Source organism: Mytilus edulis, unplaced genomic scaffold (assembly GCF_963676685.1).
Source record: "Mytilus edulis unplaced genomic scaffold, xbMytEdul2.2 SCAFFOLD_1674, whole genome shotgun sequence".
Taxonomy (NCBI): Eukaryota; Metazoa; Mollusca; class Bivalvia; order Mytilida; family Mytilidae; genus Mytilus; species Mytilus edulis.
In genome coordinates, this window is record NW_027267714.1 from 1 (window position 1) to 22,208 (window position 22,208).

Sequence of the window (22,208 nt, forward strand, 5' to 3'; positions counted from 1 at the left end):
TGGAACAAATGCATGTATGTGGTATTATTGAAATTTAAAGTAGTTATTAATTTATTAATAGATGATTGATTTAATGAGTTTTGCTTTGTAGAGATGATCCATCAGAGATGCCTGTTATGGTAGCAGCTAACTCTGCAGCTGAATCTTGTAATATTACACCAAAGGGAGATAACTTATTTGCAGCAATAAAGTGAGTTTTACAAAACATAATTATTATATATAAGTTTTTAGTCTTGACAATTTGAACATTTTAATTAAGATTTGCCTTTATTTGCAGTTTTAAAAGTAGTGCGTATAAGGAAACTATCCATGTTTTCAGTTGTATACTTTGTTCGACTTTTCTTGTACATGTTAATTTCATTTTGCTTTGAAATGTTCTTGCTTTAAATTATAATTTTATGTAAAATCCTTGTACTACTAGCAATGCTCGGCTTTTCCAAATAATGTGTACAGGCAGGTTGGATTGGATTGAGAGGTACTAAATTTCAATGTATGGAACAAGGTTGTAGTGATTAAAATGCATTTAGAAGACAATAGTCAGATTCTATTTATCATGTTGATAGTTAAAGGGCCTTCTTACTATACTAAATACTTCTACCTAGAAAAGCCTTCACTGTTAAACATTATTACAGGAATTGTATAGATGATCAAATAAAAGCTAAAAGCACAGATGGTACAAAGAAGAAAAAGTTACAGAACATTCAGGATGAGGTTGTAGAATGGGCTAAGAAGAAGAAATACTCATTAGACCTGAAGTCTAAGGGAATGAAGGACCGTGACAAGAAGGTTGTGTGTAAGACGTTCCATGGTGCTGGTATTGTGGTTCCGGTAGATGATAATGATGTGGGTTATCGTCCTGTCCCAGAAACACCAGGTATGTACAGTATTGTGGTTCCGGTAGATGATAATGATGTGGGTTATCGTCCTGTCCCAGAAACACCAGGTTTGTACAGTATTGTGGTTCCGGTAGATGATAATGATGTGGGTTATCGTCCTGTCCCAGAAACACCAGGTATGTACAGTATTGTGGTTCCGGTAGATGATAATGATGTGGGTTATCGTCCTGTCCCAGAAACACCAGGTATGTACAGTATTGTGGTTCCGGTAGATGATAATGATATGGGTTATCGTCCTGTCCCAGAAACACCAGGTATGTAAAGTATTGTGGTTCCGGTAGATGATAATGATGTGGGTTATCGTCCTGTCCCAGAAACACCAGGTATGTACAGTATTGTGGTTCCGGTAGATGATAATGATGTGGGTTATCGTCCTGTCCCAGAAACACCAGGTATGTACAGTATTGTGGTTCCGGTAGATGATAATGATGTGGGTTATCGTCCTGTCCCAGAAACACCAGGTATGTACAGTATTGTGGTTCCGGTAGATGATAATGATGTGGGTTATCGTCCTGTCCCAGAAACACCAGGTATGTACAGTATTGTGGTTCCGGTAGATGATAATGATGTGGGTTATCGTCCTGTCCCAGAAACACCAGGTTTGTAAAGTAAAAAAACAAACTTAGACAGCATGAAATCTTAGTTTTGGAGAAATAATTTAGAAACCTTCCACCTAAAAATGTTTTAAAATAACCTTTTATCATGTTAATGAATTTGTATTGAAAGTAATTGAGGATAGGGACAATTGTCTGTTGATAAACAAATAAAAAACTCTTACAAGTTAACAAAAAATTGCTGAAAACAAGAGTGAATACAGCTAGCCCATCTTAAAAGTAAATGAAATTTTTTGTAGAATATACAAAGTCTGGTAAACTTGCCTCTGATGTCAAATATGTTGTTGTTTTGTACAAAATTCAATGAAGTCTATTTTAGTATTTTGTTTTGTTATCAGTATTAACCTTATCAGGAATAATGAAATGTTTGCATTTTTCATTGTTAAGTGTTTACTGCCTTATCCCATCTACTTTAAATGCCAGTGAATTATTTCTCATAGGACACATGGTACAATTTTTCTATACATTTGATATTAAGTCTATGTTATTTTTAGGTGACTTGAAGAAAATGATGAAGAAAGTAGCGGAGAGTAAGACAGACAAAGAAAGAGATGAAAACATGGACGCCATACAGGAATTAATTACATTAGTACAGTTTGCTAACGATGAATGTGATTATGGAGAAGGTTTAGAACTAGGCATGGACTTATTTTGTTATGGAGATAAAAGTTTCAGGTCAATGATGGAACATTTACTACCTCTAGCCTATCAGCTCCTCGGTCGGATCGAGTATGAACAGATTATAAAGGCACATCTCAAATCTCGACAGAAAGGGACAGATTTGAGTCAATTAGACTGATTTATTTATTATTTGTCAATCATAGCATCTTCATTGTAAAATAAAATTCATTTATAGTATTGTCAGTTATAATGTTAGATTTCTCCTCAATCAAGGGAGACATAAATTACAATGAAGCTAGTCTTGTATTTCATATCATCATCATGACCTCATCAGAAAGTATTCAAAGGATTGTCTGTTTGGCATTATACATCCATCCACAGTGTTAAAAGTGTTGTCAACTGACAAAATCTATATGGATGATTGTTACTTTGACCATGTAATCATATACGTTATAAAAAGTACTATAACTTGCTTGCGTATATTAGAGAACAACACAGATGGATAGTTCTCTATTCGCAATTATATATACCACTTACTTTATTTTCATATATAGTTTATATTTTGTTCATCATGTCATAGGTAACACCAGCTTTAAGCAAAGTTTTGTTTTAATTAAATGTTGAGTAAAGTATCAGTTGGGTCATGGTCCCTTAGTTTCTGGTAGATTTTGTGTTTCAGTTTTGATTTAAGCTGTAATCGTTTTGGATCTTTCTGTCAGGTAACTATGGTTCAGCTTCATATGTTAATAAGAGTGACATATCTAAAGCATAGGATTTTCATTTGATTGTTACTGTTAGTAATGACTGATTATTAAGTTTAACATGAATGTCATTGAAGTTCCCTCTGAATGTCTATTTATTAACAGAGAAGGTATTCTTCAAACAATACATATACATGATAAAGTATGGCTTTCATAGATTATTAAAAACTGCCAGTGGCCACTTAGTGTGAGAGTTTGTGGGTTGGAACCCCAGCAAGGTCAAACTAAATTCTTGAAAATTGATATTTGCTGACGCTCAGCATTTAGGAGTAAGCGAAAGGTATGGACTTAGAGTAAGTATATTTTGTCCAGGTAGAGAGTCACATCTACCTGCCAACCATTACATGTTAATCAAGTCTTGCAATTTGACCAGCAATATTTTTTAATGGTACAACAAGAATGCACACCCGATATATGTCTCATCTGCTTTACTTATAATTGAATTTATGTCAAACGTCTGTTATATGAAGGTTTTACTTCAAGTATCACATACCGTTACACTTAACATTATCAAGTCCATGAAAATGAGGTCAAGGTTACACAGGCAATTTTTTCCAACGTGATTTTAACATGAGAATCACGTGATATTCACGTTGTCCACACCACGTGAGTAGAACGTGAAACGAGCAGAAACGTAATAATCACGTTGTGAGCACAAACGTGACAAAACGTTGTTCACACGTGATATTCACGTTGTGTATAATGCCACATGATATCAACGTGATAATACAACGTGAAATTCACGTTTAATATATACCACGTGATATAAACGTGATAATACAACAGGACATTTATGTGAAGCAGCCATTGGAAAATATGAAATATTGTCTTTGTTGTACTTTTTGACATATCATGTTTTTCTTGGACATCTCTATTTGAAGATGATTCTCTGGTTCTTTGGTTCTTTATCTTAAAAGTAGGGTAAAAGTGATGTAAACATCAATAAATTGTCTTGTAGGTTATAACTGATTATCAGCTACCTCATATGCATGTTTAATGTACCTGTTATCATCCTGAATATGTATGTAATATTTGCAGCTGGATGTTAAGCATACATCAAAACTTAACTATAATTACAATATATTTTAATCCAAATCACGTTGTGTATAATGCCACTTGATATCAACGTGATAATACAACGTAAAATTTATGAAGACACATGGAACAATTGAAATATTGTCTGTTGCACTCATTGACGTCATTTTGTTCTTCGTCATTTTATTTTGGTTCTCAATTGAATTATTGTTAAACAGTTTTAAACCATCTTTTGATAATAAATGATTATTAGCTACCTGATATATGACACTGTGTGTGCAATATTTGCAGCTGGATCATCCATCAATGTATTGTACTTCAAATTATATTTTCTGGTTGTATTCAATGAAGTCCCATTAGTGGCTCTAATTATAGTTGTGTTCATGCTCTTTGGTCAGGTTGTTGTCTCTTTGACACATTCCCTATTTCCATTCTCAATTTAAGGAAACATTTCACACCTTTCTGGGTTTTTTTCATGATAAAGTCAAGTCATTTCAAATGACAGTTGCAACAAATATATAAAAAACAAATGTATATAAAACCACAATTCAAAATAGTCAAGCTAATTTTCAATTCAGACTCTGCAAGAGTTGTGTCCCTTTCAGGTTTATCAATAATCAATCTTTAAAATAACTAACCAAATCTGTTGGTGGATTAAATAAAATGTTTTAGCTCAAAATTGAAAAATGGTATATTTTTCCCTATAAAAGACATGCATTATAGAATAAAAGAAAAAAAACAACACTTTCCAGTATGACATTAAATGTATTCAAAATTAAGTGTCATATGATCGCAATATCTTTCTCTCTGTGTGTCTAAATCATCAAGTTTCTTCATCTGAAAAGAGAAATAAAGAAGTTCATTTACTATTTTAGTTTATCATTCAATTAAGCTGTATTGTATATGAAGCATACAGTTATCTCTATTATAATGCAAAACAAGTTCATAATTAAATTTCAATCATTATTTCGGTGTAAAATCTTCATTAAAGAAAATTCAGAGAAAAGATGTTATCTTCTTTGGTCCCTACACTAGGTGACGTATTAGGTATGCTTTTGGCTTCAAACATAAACACCGGGTATTTTCTGGCTTCTGTGCCGCTTTAGATGATGTAATAAAGTTTGATAAAAAGTAGAAAGTTAGGTGCAACATTTGAGTTTTTTTGCTTATTAATGTGAAAATTACATGTCAATGAATTCAGCAATTCAAAATGTCGGCTTCCTTAGTTACAGAAAAGGAGATTGAGAATTTTCTGCTAGCTGTCATCCAATCAGAATCATTGATACAAAATAATTGCATTAGAAATATCTATTTATTATAAAAATAACAGGTATGCAAATACATTTTTGCTTTGTTTGTACTTAAATTAATATACAAAAAAGCCATTTGTTACCCGACTTCCATGTTAAGCAAGCGGTAATATGAATATTTATATTTCCTAACCAGTTTAATTATGTTTTCTTCGCTGTCCCCGTTCCAACAACTTACATCTTTTTAGACTTTTATAAATTAGAGACAATGATAAAAGATTTAAATAAACTAAAATTTCTTTTAACATTTTTTTAAAACCACCTTTTTTTATCTTTTTTTTCATTGTTCAAAATCAATAATATTATAAAAAACATACTTGTAAACTTTATCACTATGTTTAAACTATATAACTTAATTTGAAAGAATACCTCGAATAGTCCATTGGCCAATTACCGATTTCATTCTGTTATTTCACACTTTTTAAACAAATTAATTCCCTTTGTCAATCTTGGACTCAGATTCTATGCAAAGTATAATAAATCAAAAATAATTTCTGATGTCGTAAGTATTTACATTTGAAGCTAAACAACAAATAAATGTATTATTAAAAAAATTCAAAAGCTTTTAAATTACTTACAGTAAGCACAGGTAAATTTGCTCTTTCTGCTAGCTCTACATTGTCAATGAAAATTATTGTCCCTCCTAAGTGAGACAACTTAAAAAGAAAGTTTCTACTACAGGATCAATTATGGGAATTGGCAAATGGACTATTGTAATAAAAAAGTTTTGTAGGAATAATCCAAATAAAAGTTTTGTGTAATTTTCATATTGGACCCATAAAATATCCATTTTGTAATCTTACCTATGCTAATATGGCCCGGTATCTAACAATCCTCTTTTCCTCACGGTCTTTAAGAGTTAGGTCTTTTTGGGGCTCTTGGTTGCTATTATAACGGTTTTCGTAGTCTTTAAATTCTTTAAAAAACCTGCAACCAAGAGACCCTTTCTGTTCAGCAGGAATTTTCCGTAACAACTTCCTTTCATGTGCGAAACATCTCTACAAAACAAATTACACATATTAAAGTCAAAGTTTAAACAAAGTGTTGTAAAAATTGTACCAACTCTTTTGATATTCATGATGACTTATACAGTACTTAATTAGTACTAGAAATTTAGGTACTACAGATTTTTGGTTACTATCGTTATATTTTCAGCATTTTGAAAGTTTTTCTATTTCAAATCTCTTAAAATAATGATTTTCAAACATGGAATATTGTATCTTGACCTATGATGGTTTACTTTTATAAATTGTTACTTTGGCGGAAGTGTTGCATTGGCACTCATACCACATCTTCCTATTTCTATACGCAAGTTTTATATAATTAAAACTAGTCATTTTGTTATAAACAAAAACATTTGCCTCATTTTGTCAAGCCTTAGGTTTCGGTTGAAAAAGCAAGACAGAGTGATCCTTCATTTCATCAGTGGTGGCGCCAGGGTCCACAAATGTTCACTATGTGGTTAAAGTTTTTGAAATTTTAATAATTTTCTTCAACTCTCCTGGATTTCTACAAAACTTGAACAGAAGCTAATGTTGATGATCATAATTTAAGACAGTATTCGGAAATAAATTTTGAAAAGATAAAATCAAGTTTTTCCTTATTTAAATTTAATAGTGAGTAAATAGTTTTCTTTTCATATGGAAACATTACAATTACTCTGTTGTTAAAGTTTGTCAAACATTCTTTCTTATAAAACTATCCTAAATTTGTAGCAACAAGAATGTGTCCATAGTACAAGGATGCCCCACTCACACTATCATTTTCTATGTTCAGTGGACCGTGAAAATCGGGGTCAAAACTTTAATTTGGAATAAAAATTAGAAAAATCATATCATAGGGAACATGTGTACTAAGTTTCAATTTGATGTAACTTTAACTTCATCAAAAACTACCTTGACCAAAAACTTTAACCTGAACTTCGCACTATCAGTTTCTATGTTCAGTGGACCATGAAATTGGAGTCAAAACTATTATTTGGCATTAAAATTAGAAAGATCATATCATGGGAAAAATGTGTACTAAGTTTCAAGTTGATTGTTAAAATTTTGTACTTTTTCTTCTGTATTGTACTTATAAATAGATTTAGTTTTTCTGCCAGCTAACATTTATGCATACAGTCTGCAGTTAAATTTTTAAAGCATTTGTTAGGTTCATAAACTATCCGATTCTATGGATTTACAGCAAAAGTAGGCAAGTCTCTAGGTTCCGCAGAACCCTTACAATACATTTTATTTTTTTTTAATTTGAAATTTCATATGACTTCAAGTTAATTTATGCTTAATTTTTTTTAGTTAACAAATTGTTTATATACATAAACTTACTAGATGAGCTGTTAGTAGAATTGTGTCTCTTCCCAGGTCTGGCTTGAAACGTCCAAATAGGTGTCTTGCCAACCTGGGAAGGTCCATTTCTCCAGGGTCTTCTCCTGTTTCACTGAGTAGCTGTAAAAAGTTATAAATTGTATTATGCTCCATAACAAGATTTCAGAGAGCAATTTAAAAAAAAAAACATAATTCAAATAGAATGGTGAATGTGTCGTTGGGAAACAGCTATAGATATTGCCCCAGCTTGCATATCATATAAAGTTATTAAGTGACACAAATGAAGAACATAAAAGTGACTCTACCCAAATTTGTACTTGGAACTTTGTTGTCATATTAATTAGTCTTGTGTGTAAGTTTCATAGAATTTGCTTAATGTAAACTTAATTTAGAATACAGAAACGAAAAAGTCAGTATTTTTTCATTTGTCAGGGGACATAACTCTAGAAAATCAAACTTGATCTGTATTTTGTGGTAATTAGCATTGTGTACAAGTTTTTACCAGTTTGTCAGGATTTCTTGATGAGTTCTTTTTTAACAAATGTAAATTTTAGAAGTTACTTTATTATCTTCTTATAAATTTTTGTGCATTATTATTTTACCTTGATTTTGACTTGGTTCCTGAAATCTACAAATTTCCTATATGCAAAGGAGAAACAAGATTTCAGGACCAAGTCAGAATCTTGTTTTACATCATAGGTCCTCCTGTACTGTAGGATCTTTCTCTGAAAAAAAAATATAACATTTCATAGCTTGCATCTTTTATTAGCAAACTGGTTCCATAATATTTTTTGTTTTGTTATACCCTTGACATTAATGTTTAAAGTGACTTACTCACCAAAAGTTTCCTGTATTCTAATTACTAAATTAATAGTTCACTGTAATATGAATTATAATGCAATTTGTATGTAACATGGCTACGCGTCGCCAGTAAAACTGCATTTGCGACCGTCAAATCTACAATTGACGGTGGCAACTCTTCAACTACAGTACTGTTATTCCTTAAATATATTGTACTTAGTTATATAGATTTACCTTCAATTCGTCGTCTGTTTCCCTGACAAACAGCTCTGTGGAAAACATTTTCCTAAGGTATGCCAAGAAAGGTTTCTACAAAAACCAACATATAATTATAATGTGTATTTTAGAAGATGTCACAACAAAATCATGAATTATAAAAGTGAGACCTAATCACCTCAACACTTTAAACATAATCTTCAAAGCAGTGTAAGGGAGGTAATTTAAATTATGAGGTAATTCAAATAATGTTTTCCTCCCTTACAGTACTATGCTTTTAAATTATGTTTTGAACTTAAATGAGTATCTATTAACCAGAACACCCTTGTTTTCCCCCTATATCTAAATCATCATAACCTCAAAGCCAATTTTTACCATCCTTTTGCACAGTATGGAAACTTTTCAGAGTGATCCATATATTAACACCCTTCCACAAGTTATTATCTGGAAAACTATAAAATGCTTATTTGGGCACCTTATTGGCACTTATTTCCAAATCTGTTAGGAACATAAACCCCAAAATCAATCCTACACTTTCTTTTCAAGTCATAAATCTTGTGTTTAATTTCTTTGATTTCCATTTACTTATACTAAAGTTATTGTCCGTACGCTTGTGTATCAGTCTTGCATGAATAGAAGTAGTTCCAGAAACATGGTTTATCGAAGTGTAAACTAAGAGAAAATTTCTAATTGACCAATCCAATTCAAGTATTTATAGATATATATGCAAATTATATCAGAATTATTGTCAGTTAATCAACATTTTAAAATTTTATAGTATAAGAAAAACAGACCAAAACACAAAAACTTAAATATAACCACTGAACCATGAAAATGAAGTCAAGGTCAGATGACACCTGTCAGCTAGACATGTACGCCTTACAATCATTCCATACACCAATTATAGTAGACCTATTGCATATAGTATAAGAAAAATAGACCGAAACGCAAAAACTTAACTATAACCAATGAAGCATGAAAATGAGGTCAAGGTCAGATGACACCTGCCAGTTGGACATGTACACCTTACAGTCCTTCCATACACCGAATATACAACACCTATTGCTTATGGTATCTGAGATATGGACTTGACCACGAAAACTTAACCTTGTTCACTGATCCATGAAATGAGGTCGAGGTCAAGTGAAAACTATCTGACAGGCATGAGGACCTTGCAAGGTACGCACATACCAAATATAGTTATCCAATTACCTATAATAAGAGAGAATTTAACATTACAAAAAATCTTAACTTTTTTTTCAAGTAGTCACTGAACCATGAAGATGAGGTCAAGGACATTGGACATGTGACTGATGGAAAGTTTGTAACATGAGGCATCTATATACAAAGTATGAAGCATCCAGGTCTTCTACCTTCTAAAATATAAAGCTTTTAAGAAGTGAGCTAACACCGCCGCCGCCGTAGGATCACTATCCCTATGTCGAGCTTTCTGCAACAAAAGTTGCAGGCTCGACAAAAATTGACTATAAAGGGCAATAACTCTTTAAGGGGTCAACTGATGATTGTGGTCATGTTGACTTATTATTAGATCTTAATTTGTTGAACATTATTGCCGTTCAAAGTTTGTCTCCATCTATAATAGTATTCCAGAGAATAACAAAAAAACAAAAAAATCTTTAAAAAATACCAATTAGGGGGCAGCAACCCAACAACCAGTTGTCCAATTCATCTGAAAATATCAGGACAGATAAATCTTGACTTGATAATCAATTTTAGCCCGGGCAGATTTTCTCTTAAATGCTTTGGTTTCAGAGTTATAAGCCAAAATCTACTTACATGTATTACCCCTATGTTCTATTTTTACCCATGGGGGTCATCTTGGTTGGTTGGCCGGGTCACATTTTCTTAACTAGATACCCAAATGATGATTGAAGCCAAGTTTTATTGAATTTCTAACCAGCAGTTTCAGAGGAGAATATTTTTATAAAAATTGACAGATGACAACAACGAACGACAATGAAGGACGCCAAATCATCCTTAAAAATTTCAAAATAAACTATGGTCTATTATGATATTTTATCTTGTGTTTTTCTATGTTGTGATGTTATGCTATTGTTTCAGAAAAAGGGAGAAGGTTTGAATCCATTAAAACATTTAATCCCGCTGCAAATCAGTTTTGGAAAAAGGGAAACGGGGATGTGAAAAAAAAGTGGGGGTTTAAATTTTTCTCATTTCAGATTTCATAAATAAAAAGAAAATTTCTTCAAACATTTTTTTGAGAGGATTAATATTCAACAGCATAGTGAATTGCTCAAAGGCAAAAAAAAAAAGTTCATTAGACCACATTCATTCTGTGTCAGAAACCTATGCTGTGTCAACTATTTAATTTTAGATTTAAAAAGTTTGAAGAAGAAATCTTTAATTGATTTGTAAAATCTTGACATTTGTTTTGTGTAAAAAAAAACCATGTAATGTCAAAAATTTGATCACAATCCAAATTCAGAGCTGTATCACACTTGAATGTTTTGTCCATACTTGCCCCAACTGTTCAGGGTTCGACCTCTGCGGTCGTATAAAGCTGCGCCCTGCGGAGCACCTGGTTTAAAATTGTTATTTGGATGGAGAGTTGTCTCATTGGCACTCACACCACATCTTCCTATATCTATGGAGCTTTATACTTTCACTTTACCTCCACAGCAGATCCATCAACATTAAATGTTGGCACTGGAATTTCTTTAAAATTCACCTGCTCCTTTAATTTGGTAAGCTCTTCCACTGCAATTTTCAAAAGTTATTCTACATTAATATAGAAATACTACAATATAGACTCTTGAGTCTTTTCCTGGTTATGATATATATATTATTTTTAGTTCTTTAAATGATAAAATATTATGTATATCATACCTTCTTGCTTATAATTAGTTAAGGTATGTGTCAGGAAGTGCACTTGTCATATTATATATAAGATACCGTGTAAAGTATATAAGATAATATTATTAATTCGTATATTTTAACAAATTTGATTCGTTTAGGGATAGTCACATGTTAAACTATATTTCCGAAGGTAGAGAGAAAACGGCGGATAGCAAAAAGCATATTGACCTGCAAAAAGCATATTGCACGGTTATTTTTAGAATATCTAAAAACCGATATACTTGGTGACGTCATGTAATGAATTTCAGGATATTGTTTAACGTTTTGAAACACATGATATCTATGATCGATTATTTGACGAAAAAAATCTTCGAATACATGTACATATATAAAAAAAAAAAAAGTAAATGAAATAACAACTAATATGTTGTTATTGTCAAGCACGGGGGGTGGGGGGGGAGGGTGGGGGGGTGGGGGGGGTAACTTCAATATTTTTTTGGTAGGGGTGTGCCATTTTTGCCTCAAAAAACGTACCCATTTTAATATAACATTCACTGAAATTCAGTACCTATAGTTATATAAATATTTAAGAAAGAATGACCTATACTTATATACAATATTTAAAATATATATGATATTTTTAAATGTCAAATACTTCCATGCAGAAAGGTGCACATTTAATCAGATTTGAAGAAGAATAGATTGAATTTATATATGATATGTAGATCATACCCAAATCAATATACAGTTATCAAACGTGAAGGCATTTTGATATAGGATGTCATTAAAAAAGCTCGCAAAATTATGACCCATATTTTTGGCACATCCTCGTATACCTATTAATAGGAAGTTATCCCCCCCTTCCCTGTGTTGTAAAGGAGACAATGTAATATCTATAAAATTCCAACAAACCTAAATGACGATTTTGATACAAATATGGTCGGAAATTAATAATATAACAAATATAGCCTTTGTATGAGGTCAATATACTTCTTTCAGGTCAATATATCCTTGTATCGACCTCATACAAAGGCTATATTTGTATAATATATATAAGATATATATAGAGAATAATACATGGCAAAATCTGTATCATATGTCGTATCATCCCGAGACATCAATATCAGCCCAAGGGCCTAAATTAGGGTTTGAAAGAAACTGTTGTATAATGCTGTCTTTATTCTACCTTTATAGCTATAATATATATATATATATATGATTCTTTTTATAGTACATACATATCCTTTTCAGCATTCCATAATTTTGTTTGCAACATTTGCAGTCACATCCATTTTGATTTTCTGTCCCATCATTATCATCCTGTGGCTGTACCTCTGGCTCTCCTGAATCAAACAGATCATCCTGACTATGGTCAGGTTCAGTTTGCTGACTGTCCTGAAGATAATGATAAATTTCATAATTTCATGACATTAAACTGTTACAGAAAATTTCACATGGTTAGCGATTGATATTTATGACCCACCTACGATAGCAGAGGGGCATTATGTTTTCTGGTCTGTGGGTTCGTTTGTTCGTTCGTCCGTCCATCCTACTTCAGGTTAAAGTTTTTGGTCGAGGTAGTTTCTGATGAAGTTGCGGTTCAATCAACTTTAAACTTAGTTCACATGATAAGAAATCCATAGTATTTTAATTTCACTCATATATATATCATTGTTAGTCTTAAAAAGTACATGTATATTAAACATGTTAAAGTTACTATATGTTTTTAATTTTTCAGGGTCAATCTTGTCTTACTATTGTAATGCAGTTGGTTAAAATTAACCCTCAGGAATTAGATTGTTATAATGATGATAGGCAAAATAGTACAGGGTAAGTATTTATCAATTATGGACTATTGACCGGGTTATTTTGTTATTCCCGGAACTGTTCAGATTATATTGGCTGAGGTCAAAGTCACAGATGTAATATAATACACAGGTCCTTAAACAGATTATTGAAAAAAAATACTTAATTTATAAATTAGGAGATAACTGTATTGTATTTTAATCTCTGACGGCATTAATTGGGGATTTAAAAAAGATATAGACTTGATGTTACTTAATTTTTTATACCCCCATTTTAATCATACCACCGCTTTAAATAAGGTGAGCGTATACTAATTTACATCTGTCTGTCCATCCGCCTGTCCTTCCATCACTTTGTCCTTCCCATTGATATTTTCTTCAGGAATTACAATGCAAAGAATTCTGAAATTGGGTTTGAGGGTTTATCATAGGTCAGCTGTACTGGGTGATGCGTTTTCAGGTTCATCTCTCAACAACTTCCTGATTACCAAACACTTGTATGATTTTACACATGATAACCAAGTTCAACTTTTCCATCACATTTTTCTACAAAACTACACTTGAGGATTTCTGAGATTTGGTTTAAGGGTTTGGACAGCATTGATTGGCAGGCATTAGGTAAAATTCACAACATATAGTGTGAAAGTCATATTATAGTGCAATTATAATTGATTACTACAGAAAATAAATTAATGTTGGTTTTTTTTTAAATAGCATTTGTTTGATAACTGGAAATATGGTGGAATATCCAATAGATGAATGTGAATTGATGGATCTGGCAATAATTGAAAACATTTCATTCATGAAAAAAATTAATGGAGATTACATAAACTGCACTCAACAGGTAATTAGCAGTCCCCATTTTTAATCATTTGATATTCTGATAAAAAGCTGCGAGAGAGTTGCTGCCTTATTATTTCTATCTTGTGGCTTGTGGAAAGACAAGCATGACATTTAGACAATATAAGTATAGTGTCTTGAAATATGAAATTTATTTGTATGAGGCTTAGAAACGGGGAAAATGCGAGGTTCTACCTGAAAATTATACTGAAATCGATAAAAAATATAAAAAAATTAAATAAAATATGTAAAAAATTCATTGACTACAAAAAAAAAAAGATATGATTGCCATGTTGAGACAACTCTCCACAAGAGACCAATATTACACAGATATTAACAACTATTCTATAGTTTACCGTACGACCTTCAACAACAAGCAAAGCCCATACCGCATACTCAGCTTTAAAAGGTCCCGAACTGACAATGTAAAACAATTCAAACCAGAAAACTAGAGGCCTCATTTATGCCCAAAAAAAATGAACAACAAACAAATATGTAACACATAAACAAACAACAACCACTGAATTACAGGCTCCTTACTTGAATGTTCATAACATACTAAATGTATGTTCATATTGAAATTGATAGAAAACCAAAAAATGGGAATATTGTAAATAAAGGAAGAGGGATAGAAAAAAGCATTTTCCTGTCCCCATAAGAGGAGGGATATGACCTTTATCAGGACTCAGGGATCGGGTTGTTTTTAAAATCGGGATTTCCCCTTTCAGGATCCGGGATTTCCTTTTTTTTTCAATTTCGGGACCTCAGGATTTTGTTTTTTAACCCCGGAATTTCAGGATTTCATGTTTTAAAGCCAGGGAAGGCGGAATTTCTGGATCAGGACCCCTCCTATCCCCCTCCAATAACATGACTTATGATATTTTTGCTGAAATTTTCCAGTCCTTTATGGTTTACAAAATTCTTCCAACAACACTTTACATACTTTAAACTACGCTCTGAATGCCTGCGATTTCGTGGGTGTGTTCTAGTTATAATGATAATGAAAACACCAATTATGCTTAAATTTTATTCTTTTTATAAATGTTTTATAGGATAGAGATTTAATGCTAGAGGTTTCGCCATTTAAAATCAGCAATCTTCCAGTTGTTACAGTACCAATCAACATATTTATTGATGACACATCTGCCAACAAGTCCAGAAGATGGGATGCCTTGCATTGCATACAAACACAGTTAGCAGGAATACCACTTAAAGATAAACAAAGAAATAGAAATGTTATGGTGCTAGGTACCTCTGACAAGGTTGCTATACTGGATATAGCTAAACCTATTTGTGATGATATCCTGTCTCTAAAGAGGTATAGAATTTCCAACATCTGGTGTATATCAAAATGATACTTAGGTTACCAGATAAATAAATTATTAAAGTGATCATTTTAAGTAATTAATGTAAATCATGATCTAACTTCAGTATTATGTCAAATCAATGTGATAAATGTCAGTTTTTTTAATAGATTAACTATGTTTTACTGTTTAAGAAAGTAAAATATTTTATCAAATAATTTGTATATTAACAATAATTAATAGTTTACACAAACTTTTTGTAAAGCAACACATTCTGTGTATTTTATATATAATATTCTGTATAATAATTAAATTAGTTGTATAAATAGTTTACATTTGTTTATTAAAAGCTCTGGAATTAGAGGATTTGATGCCATGACCAAAGAGAACATTATGATAACATCAGATGTAAACTGTATAATTGCTGATTACAACTGTGTCAGTCTTGTTTGCAATCATCTGGGACCATCCGCAAATAAGTTCTGTCCTAAGTGTATGGTAAGATGGTATTTTTATGACTAGGAAGAATTATTTTTATGCCTGGATATATATTGTTAGCTTTTTTTTTTAACTTAAGTTTGCCTCAACCAAATGCCATGAAACTTATGAAAACTTATTATTTACACAAAACACAGATCAATTTGGAATTTTAGAGGCATCACGTAAAAAGTTTTAAAGTTATACGCTTTACAAGTAGAAAAATATATATAACATTAATGAAGGAAATAAAAGCTTTATTTTACACTGTTTGAAGATGAAGCAGTTAATTCAAACATGCCTGACATACTTTTTTAGATTTCTACTAGTTTTTGTTGTTGTTGGGGTTATAGATTCATTTCATATTATGGATATCAAATGAGAGTTTTTAGATTTGCATTGTCTTAATTTTTAGATATTCTTTAAAAGTTTCATTTCATTTTTCAGGCAGATAGTTCAGATCCTTTGAGTTTTGAATGGGAAAAACGTACCCCAAATAAAACTCAAAGAACAATAGAGCACATAAAAATAGCAAGAAATAAGGTAGAGATCAGGAAAGAAAATGGAGTGAAAGAACATACTAATTGTTTTTGGGAAATAATCAATTGTCATAAGTAAGTACAGTTTATAAACAAAGTTTCTGCTTTGTACCTTAAGGATGTACTTAGATGAGGTTAGGTTAAAATTAATAAATTAAGAAGTTAAAATTGATACTATAAGCTGGTAGAACACTCTTTCCGGATAAAAATAAGCTAAAAATATTGATAATCATGGACCTCCTTTTTTAAATATTTTAGATTTGAAATATGGCGGGAAAAGGCTGACTCAGATAGTATTTGGGTCTCAAAACCAAAGAAAGAAAATCAAGAATCTTCTAAAATTTTGGTGAATGACCTTTCATGAGCTAATAAATCTTATATTAAAAAATAAATGGGTGTTATGGGGCAAAATATTTTACATTGTATTGTATGGAAAAACACCAAAAAGTTCGAACTTTTGACGCAAATTCCAAAACCTCACCTAAGTACATCCTTAAGGGGCTCGCGGGTCTAAATATTTTTTTTTTTTATCTAATACAGGATTTCTCTATATTTTTCTATAAATGAACTTTATCTTATACTTAATAGAAAAATGAAATAAAAAAATGGGGTCACCGTTCATTTACGCTCACAATCTGCCTTCGGAAGAAGCATACATTTTTGTTGATGTCCTTTTTTCTGTTGAACTAATAGGAGAGAAAACGGTAATATCGAAATAAAAAAAGAACTAAATTACAGAAATCGCTCAAATTTTACAGTTATTTAGTTTATGTACAGCTTATTTGAAAACAACAATAAAAAATATAGGTCACCGATAACTTAAAAAAGATAATTCAATTTTAATCCCAAAAAATGGCATTTTTGCAACAAAGGGAGATAATTTGAAGCTTTTTCAATGATATCTACATTTTAAAAGTCACCTAGGGTCAACACAAATTGATTTTTTGGAATGATTTACTCATAAGCAAAAAATAAACTGAAAATACCATAGCTTAAAATAAAAAGACACATCCAAAGGTTCATTTTCATTTATCCAACTTTTTAAAATTTTAGGTTGTTAAGGTAAAAAAAAAAGTTGGATAGATGAGATCAAAGGTAATCAAGAACAAAGGGTTTTCAATTAGAGTTTGGGTTGAATGATAGATGAAAAATAAGACTGAAAATTATACCCTAATTTATTTTTCTGTAGTATTAATAAGAAAAGCATGTTAAAATGTGCAACTAACATTTAGTTAATGTAATGTTATTCATTTGAAAGTATTTTAAAGTTTTTTAACCATTAATTAAAATGTGAACTGGATAGAAAAATATCAGTTGCACTTTTATTCATGAAGAGATTTGTCAATGAGATAAAGCTTTTTTGGTGTAATAGATCCTGTTCATTCGTTTTTTTCTGTTCTTCTGACCAATTGATCCAAATGAGACAAAATATAAGTTGAATACGTTTTACTACACAAAGACTGAACAGAACAAAATTCAAACAATAATATATAGGTACCACTTATAGTCGCATTGACATCCTCTCTTATGATTATTCCGTTTGTGTTATTTTGGGAGAAAAACGAGCTAGCTTCCCTTGGCCAGAGGTCAATAAAATTTCTGCAGCAGTACCTAAAGTGTGGGCCAGGTGAGCTAAAAAGTTGGATAAATGAGAAGACGCCCATCCAAACAACATGTTAAGGGGTCATAAACCTTAAATATTTAAACAAGGCTTTGGAGATATTAAATAACCTTTGAAACATTGATTGCCATATTCAATAAAAAAACAACCCAGTAGAATGCTATACCCTATGTTATATATAATGATGTTCAACTGATTTTTCCATTTGTAGAGACACTCCAACTGGATTACTCCATTTCATGTATTTGGGTTTAGTAAAACATCTCGTGCAGGTAAATATAAAATAATTGGATGGTATATACAAAACACAACTTGACAAAACTTTTTCACATTTAGCTGTTGGTTTTATATTAATTATTTTTTTTTGTCTATGACCACATTTTTTTATGTTTATCTAATCACATGACTAAAGTATGTCTATGGGTTGATAAAAGAAAATAACGTCAGCCGATTAAAAGACGCGCTACATCCCAAATTAAATTATTAATATATAATAACCATTATTATTATAAGAATTTGAATTTATTTTCCAAAACATTCCAACAAGTGACATATGACAGACAACACATTTATTCTCAAATCTTTCACATTTCTTTAGTCATTAGTTGAATAAAGTTTGATAAACATCGGTTTTATGTTGTTGTTTTTAAGGTGAAAAAGTTATAGTTTTAAAATAATTTAATACTTTTATATTTTTTTTGTATGTATAATTCTAAATCTTTTGAGTTACTATACTTCAATAATTATAAGTGTATCTTAGTGAGTGCATTTACTTCTTTTGCAGTTATGTTTGACAAAACTTTCAGAGCAGCAGAAAGAAAAATTAGAACTGCATCTTAATAGTTTAAACTTGACTTCTTTTCCTTACCCTGTGAATGGGAAATTCATTAAATATGTTGACAGTCGACAAGGAAAAGATTTAAAACATATGTAAGAAATATTTGATATACATTGTTATTGATTTTTTTATAATGTTTCAACCTTTCACTTTTATAGTTCATTACAGTAAAATTTTGTAAATGCCACTATCAGCCCTCTTTGCTTAATCATGGTAGCCAGCTTATAATTATCCAGAACACTGGCAAGACTTATAAATTAAGATGGGAGTCAAATTCACAGAAATTTTTGTGTCATTCCTTTTAAGAAACTATAAATTAGAGTTATTTTATATTTGATAGCAAGTGTTGCTTAATTTTAAGTAACTAAATACTAAGTACTTTATTAGGGAAATAATTTTTGAACTAATTTATTGTCCACAGTTCAACTTCTTTTGACTTATTGCAGGTGCAGGTGGCATTTTTTAATATGGAGTATGTCCGTCTTCCAATGAAATACCTACAAGCAATATCAGCCTTAGCAATGGTAATTTTCTATGTAACATGGAAATTATTTTTATAAGGTTTTATGATAAGGAATGAAAATAAGATATCTATTGGGACTGACTACCAACCAATCAAAATGTTGCATTCTTATATATTTCAGAAAATATTCAGTAGGATATATTTGTTCAATAATCTCAATAACTATCATCATATGTCATATTTAGATAAGCTTGATTTTGCAGCTTGTATGTTCATAAATTAAGGAAAAGGGAAGGTTATTGTACAACATAAGGAACATATCCAATATCATCTGTGAAACCCTTATTCCATAACGGTCAAGCAACAAGTGATGGCCTCGGTAAAATATACGAAGGAATGATTTCAACTTCACCATTTTGAACATAAAATGAAGTAGATGTGGTATGATTGCCAACATCTCTCCACCATATATCAAATAACATAGAAGTTGACAAAAAATGTATGGACCTCAACAATGAGGAAATTCCACATGACACAGTCCTGTCGAAATTACTGATATGTATACATTTTAAAGGAGATTTCACCAACTTTCTGATATATACATTTATAAAAAAATGAACTTGGTGTATAAATTTTGAATAAGTTTTGATAAAATCATACTTACTATAATGTGGTTATAGTCATAAAAAGTATATTGTATGTGTTTGAGTTGCTTTCTTTTTTTTCAGATGTCAAAACACATTCACACTACAGAAGGTACTGAAACTGTAGATAAAGACATAAAGAACTACATTGCCATAATAAAAGAGAAAATACCAGAGCTTTCCAGTAAAAAAAAGACTCATCTGTGTATGCACTTGGTTAGTTGAGATAGTATCTATAAATTAATAAAAGTAACTTAGTTGTCCTCAGTGAACAATATTCATTGGGATATGATGGATGGGAAAAAAAAATTTAAATTGTAATTTTGCCTCATGAATGAAAAGTTTTATTGAGTAATGCAATTGCTTAAGGAATAACATGTGATGTGCAGTTAGCCAATCAGAATTACATATTATAGTGAAACATACATCTAATGTAATTATTATATTATGTAATTAGACTCTATGTTAAAATTAATACAATTTAATACAGTGTATCATTTAATATCTGTAGATTGATGATATTAAAGAACATGGATGTTTATTGGAATACTCTGAAGATGCATTCGAAAAAAACCATGGGCTCATTAGATCAGAAATATTTATACAAAATCAGTTGGCAAAAAGTAGAGATACAGCAGCACAATTTAGCAGAAATGCCATTCTGGAACACATCATTAGTGGTGGTTATTTCTTAGATAACAACAACTGGTATGTAGAATCGTGCGTTAATGCTTTGATTATTTTTTGCCGTATAAGAATTCTAATATGAAACCTGTTTTAAAATGAAGATTAAAATGTGTTTCATGTCTCATTTTTAGGTATCATCCAAGTCAAATTTCAAGTTTTCATTACATTAGTAAGTTAATGCTTTGGTTTGCTATGAATTAGACAGTTAAAAAATTTCAACCAATTTTACATGAACCACAAAAATATGATTTGCCGACTTTTTGAAATGTTCTGGATCCACTACTGGTTGGTAAGTCAATTAGTCCAGTTTTTACAGCAATAAATTTCTTTAAAAATTGGTCTAATCATGTATCAATTATTATGAACTATCAGAATTATCTCATTTAAGCAAATGACAGTTTTAGTAAACAGCTGAATGAATACAGTTGAACTAAGCTGTATAGAATCAAGTGATTAACAAATTAAGAAAAGTATATGTAAGAATTCTTGTCATAGTAGGTTATATAGTGATGGTTTACTGATATAAGAGGTCGCTAACATGACTATACCAAAATTGCATCTATTTTGACAGTTTTTTCCACCTAAATGTCTTTTTAAGATTCAGACGAAAATTTCCTTTCTTGGTTTGTTTTGTAGGGAAGACCTTTTTAATTTTATAGGTTCATCAATATGATTTTTAATCGGTATTTTTTCATAGGAAAATGGACTTGATTGACCTCCGAACTATTCATGATTCCATTATGAGGAGTCTCCTGAAATTGAACCAATGCTCTAGTTCACATCATTAAAAATCAAATAACAAATGTTTTATTTTATTTTTTCATATATTAAGTAGAACCATATTAATAAGGTGTCTTTGTAAGAATTGTTGAATTGTTAAATATATTTTTATTTAAGGATTCAAGCCAGTCAACAAGTCCAAAGTTTTGGAAGGGTTAATATTGTGGAGAAATTTATGGGAAAAGGGAACGAGACAAAGGGGAAATTCACCCTATCAAAACTTGAAAAGAAAGACAATCTACAGGTAAATATACTGCAGCTGTGCTATTTGAGCAGTCAAATTGCATTGACTGTATATTCATATGTCATATACAGTCCATGACAGTATATCACCTTGTTTATGACGTTGACAATGGGTTTCCGTAGAGTTTTATTTATGACGTCAATAAAACATACAGGTTCGCGGAAATTTAACGTCGTCCGCTTCAAATTAAGAAATGACGTTTTTTACCCAAAATACTTCATTCAGAACATTTTTAAGAGTTGCAGTATATAAAGAATAACCATACATTGTCTTGAAATATCAATTTGTTATTTGTTCTCGGCTCGAAACAGGTAGAAATGCTTGGCACAGCCTCGCTTTCTACCTGTTTCTAAGCCTTGTACAAATAACATTGATATTTTGAGACAATGTATGGTTATTCTATATATTTATAGTTGTATGATGAAATCACTATTAAAATGGTTTGATAGTCATAAAAGTTAAAATGTCAAAAATTCCTTACAGTGTCAATATGAAGAATAGAAGATCGAGGCTTGTCAGATTTACATCAAACTGAAATACACTTATTTTCTCA

General features: G+C 31.1%; 4 protein-coding genes across 5 annotated transcripts; 3 read left to right on the plus strand and 1 right to left on the minus strand.

Annotated features, from left to right (window-relative positions):
* The first annotated feature begins 74 nt into the window (after positions 1–74).
* On the plus strand, positions 75–2,368 carry LOC139505917 (histone PARylation factor 1-like). 2 transcript variants are annotated; one of them, XM_071295255.1, is made up of 3 exons: positions 75–190; positions 633–874; positions 2,005–2,368. In XM_071295255.1, the coding sequence occupies exons 1-3, from the start codon at positions 108–110 to the stop codon at positions 2,307–2,309; spliced, it is 630 nt and encodes a 209-aa protein (XP_071151356.1). In that variant the 5' UTR covers positions 75–107; the 3' UTR covers positions 2,310–2,368. The 2 variants fall into 2 exon arrangements, with proteins under 2 accessions (XP_071151356.1, XP_071151357.1); XM_071295256.1 differs by lacking the exons at positions 75–190; positions 633–874 and adding an exon at positions 1,207–1,495.
* Positions 2,369–4,672: 2,304 nt separating this feature from the next.
* On the minus strand, positions 4,673–12,808 carry LOC139505915 (uncharacterized; the record flags this gene model as incomplete). Its single annotated transcript, XM_071295252.1, is given in 7 exon segments — positions 4,673–4,764; positions 6,041–6,235; positions 7,562–7,681; positions 8,164–8,286; positions 8,597–8,671; positions 11,229–11,314; positions 12,652–12,808. Coding segments are annotated over 6 exon segments (756 nt in total), but the record flags the coding sequence as incomplete, so codon positions are not given.
* Positions 12,809–13,155: 347 nt separating this feature from the next.
* On the plus strand, positions 13,156–18,933 carry LOC139505918 (uncharacterized). The gene is made up of 7 exons (XM_071295257.1): positions 13,156–13,243; positions 13,933–14,062; positions 15,111–15,376; positions 15,713–15,860; positions 16,287–16,453; positions 18,211–18,271; positions 18,784–18,933. The coding sequence occupies exons 1-7, from the start codon at positions 13,176–13,178 to the stop codon at positions 18,931–18,933; spliced, it is 990 nt and encodes a 329-aa protein (XP_071151358.1). The 5' UTR covers positions 13,156–13,175.
* A 256-nt stretch (positions 18,934–19,189) lies between these two features.
* LOC139505916 (uncharacterized) lies at positions 19,190–21,655 on the plus strand (the record flags this gene model as incomplete). The annotated part of the gene is given in 4 exon segments (XM_071295254.1): positions 19,190–19,361; positions 20,029–20,160; positions 20,456–20,652; positions 21,529–21,655. Coding segments are annotated over 4 exon segments (513 nt in total), but the record flags the coding sequence as incomplete, so codon positions are not given.
* Positions 21,656–22,208: the final 553 nt, after the last annotated feature.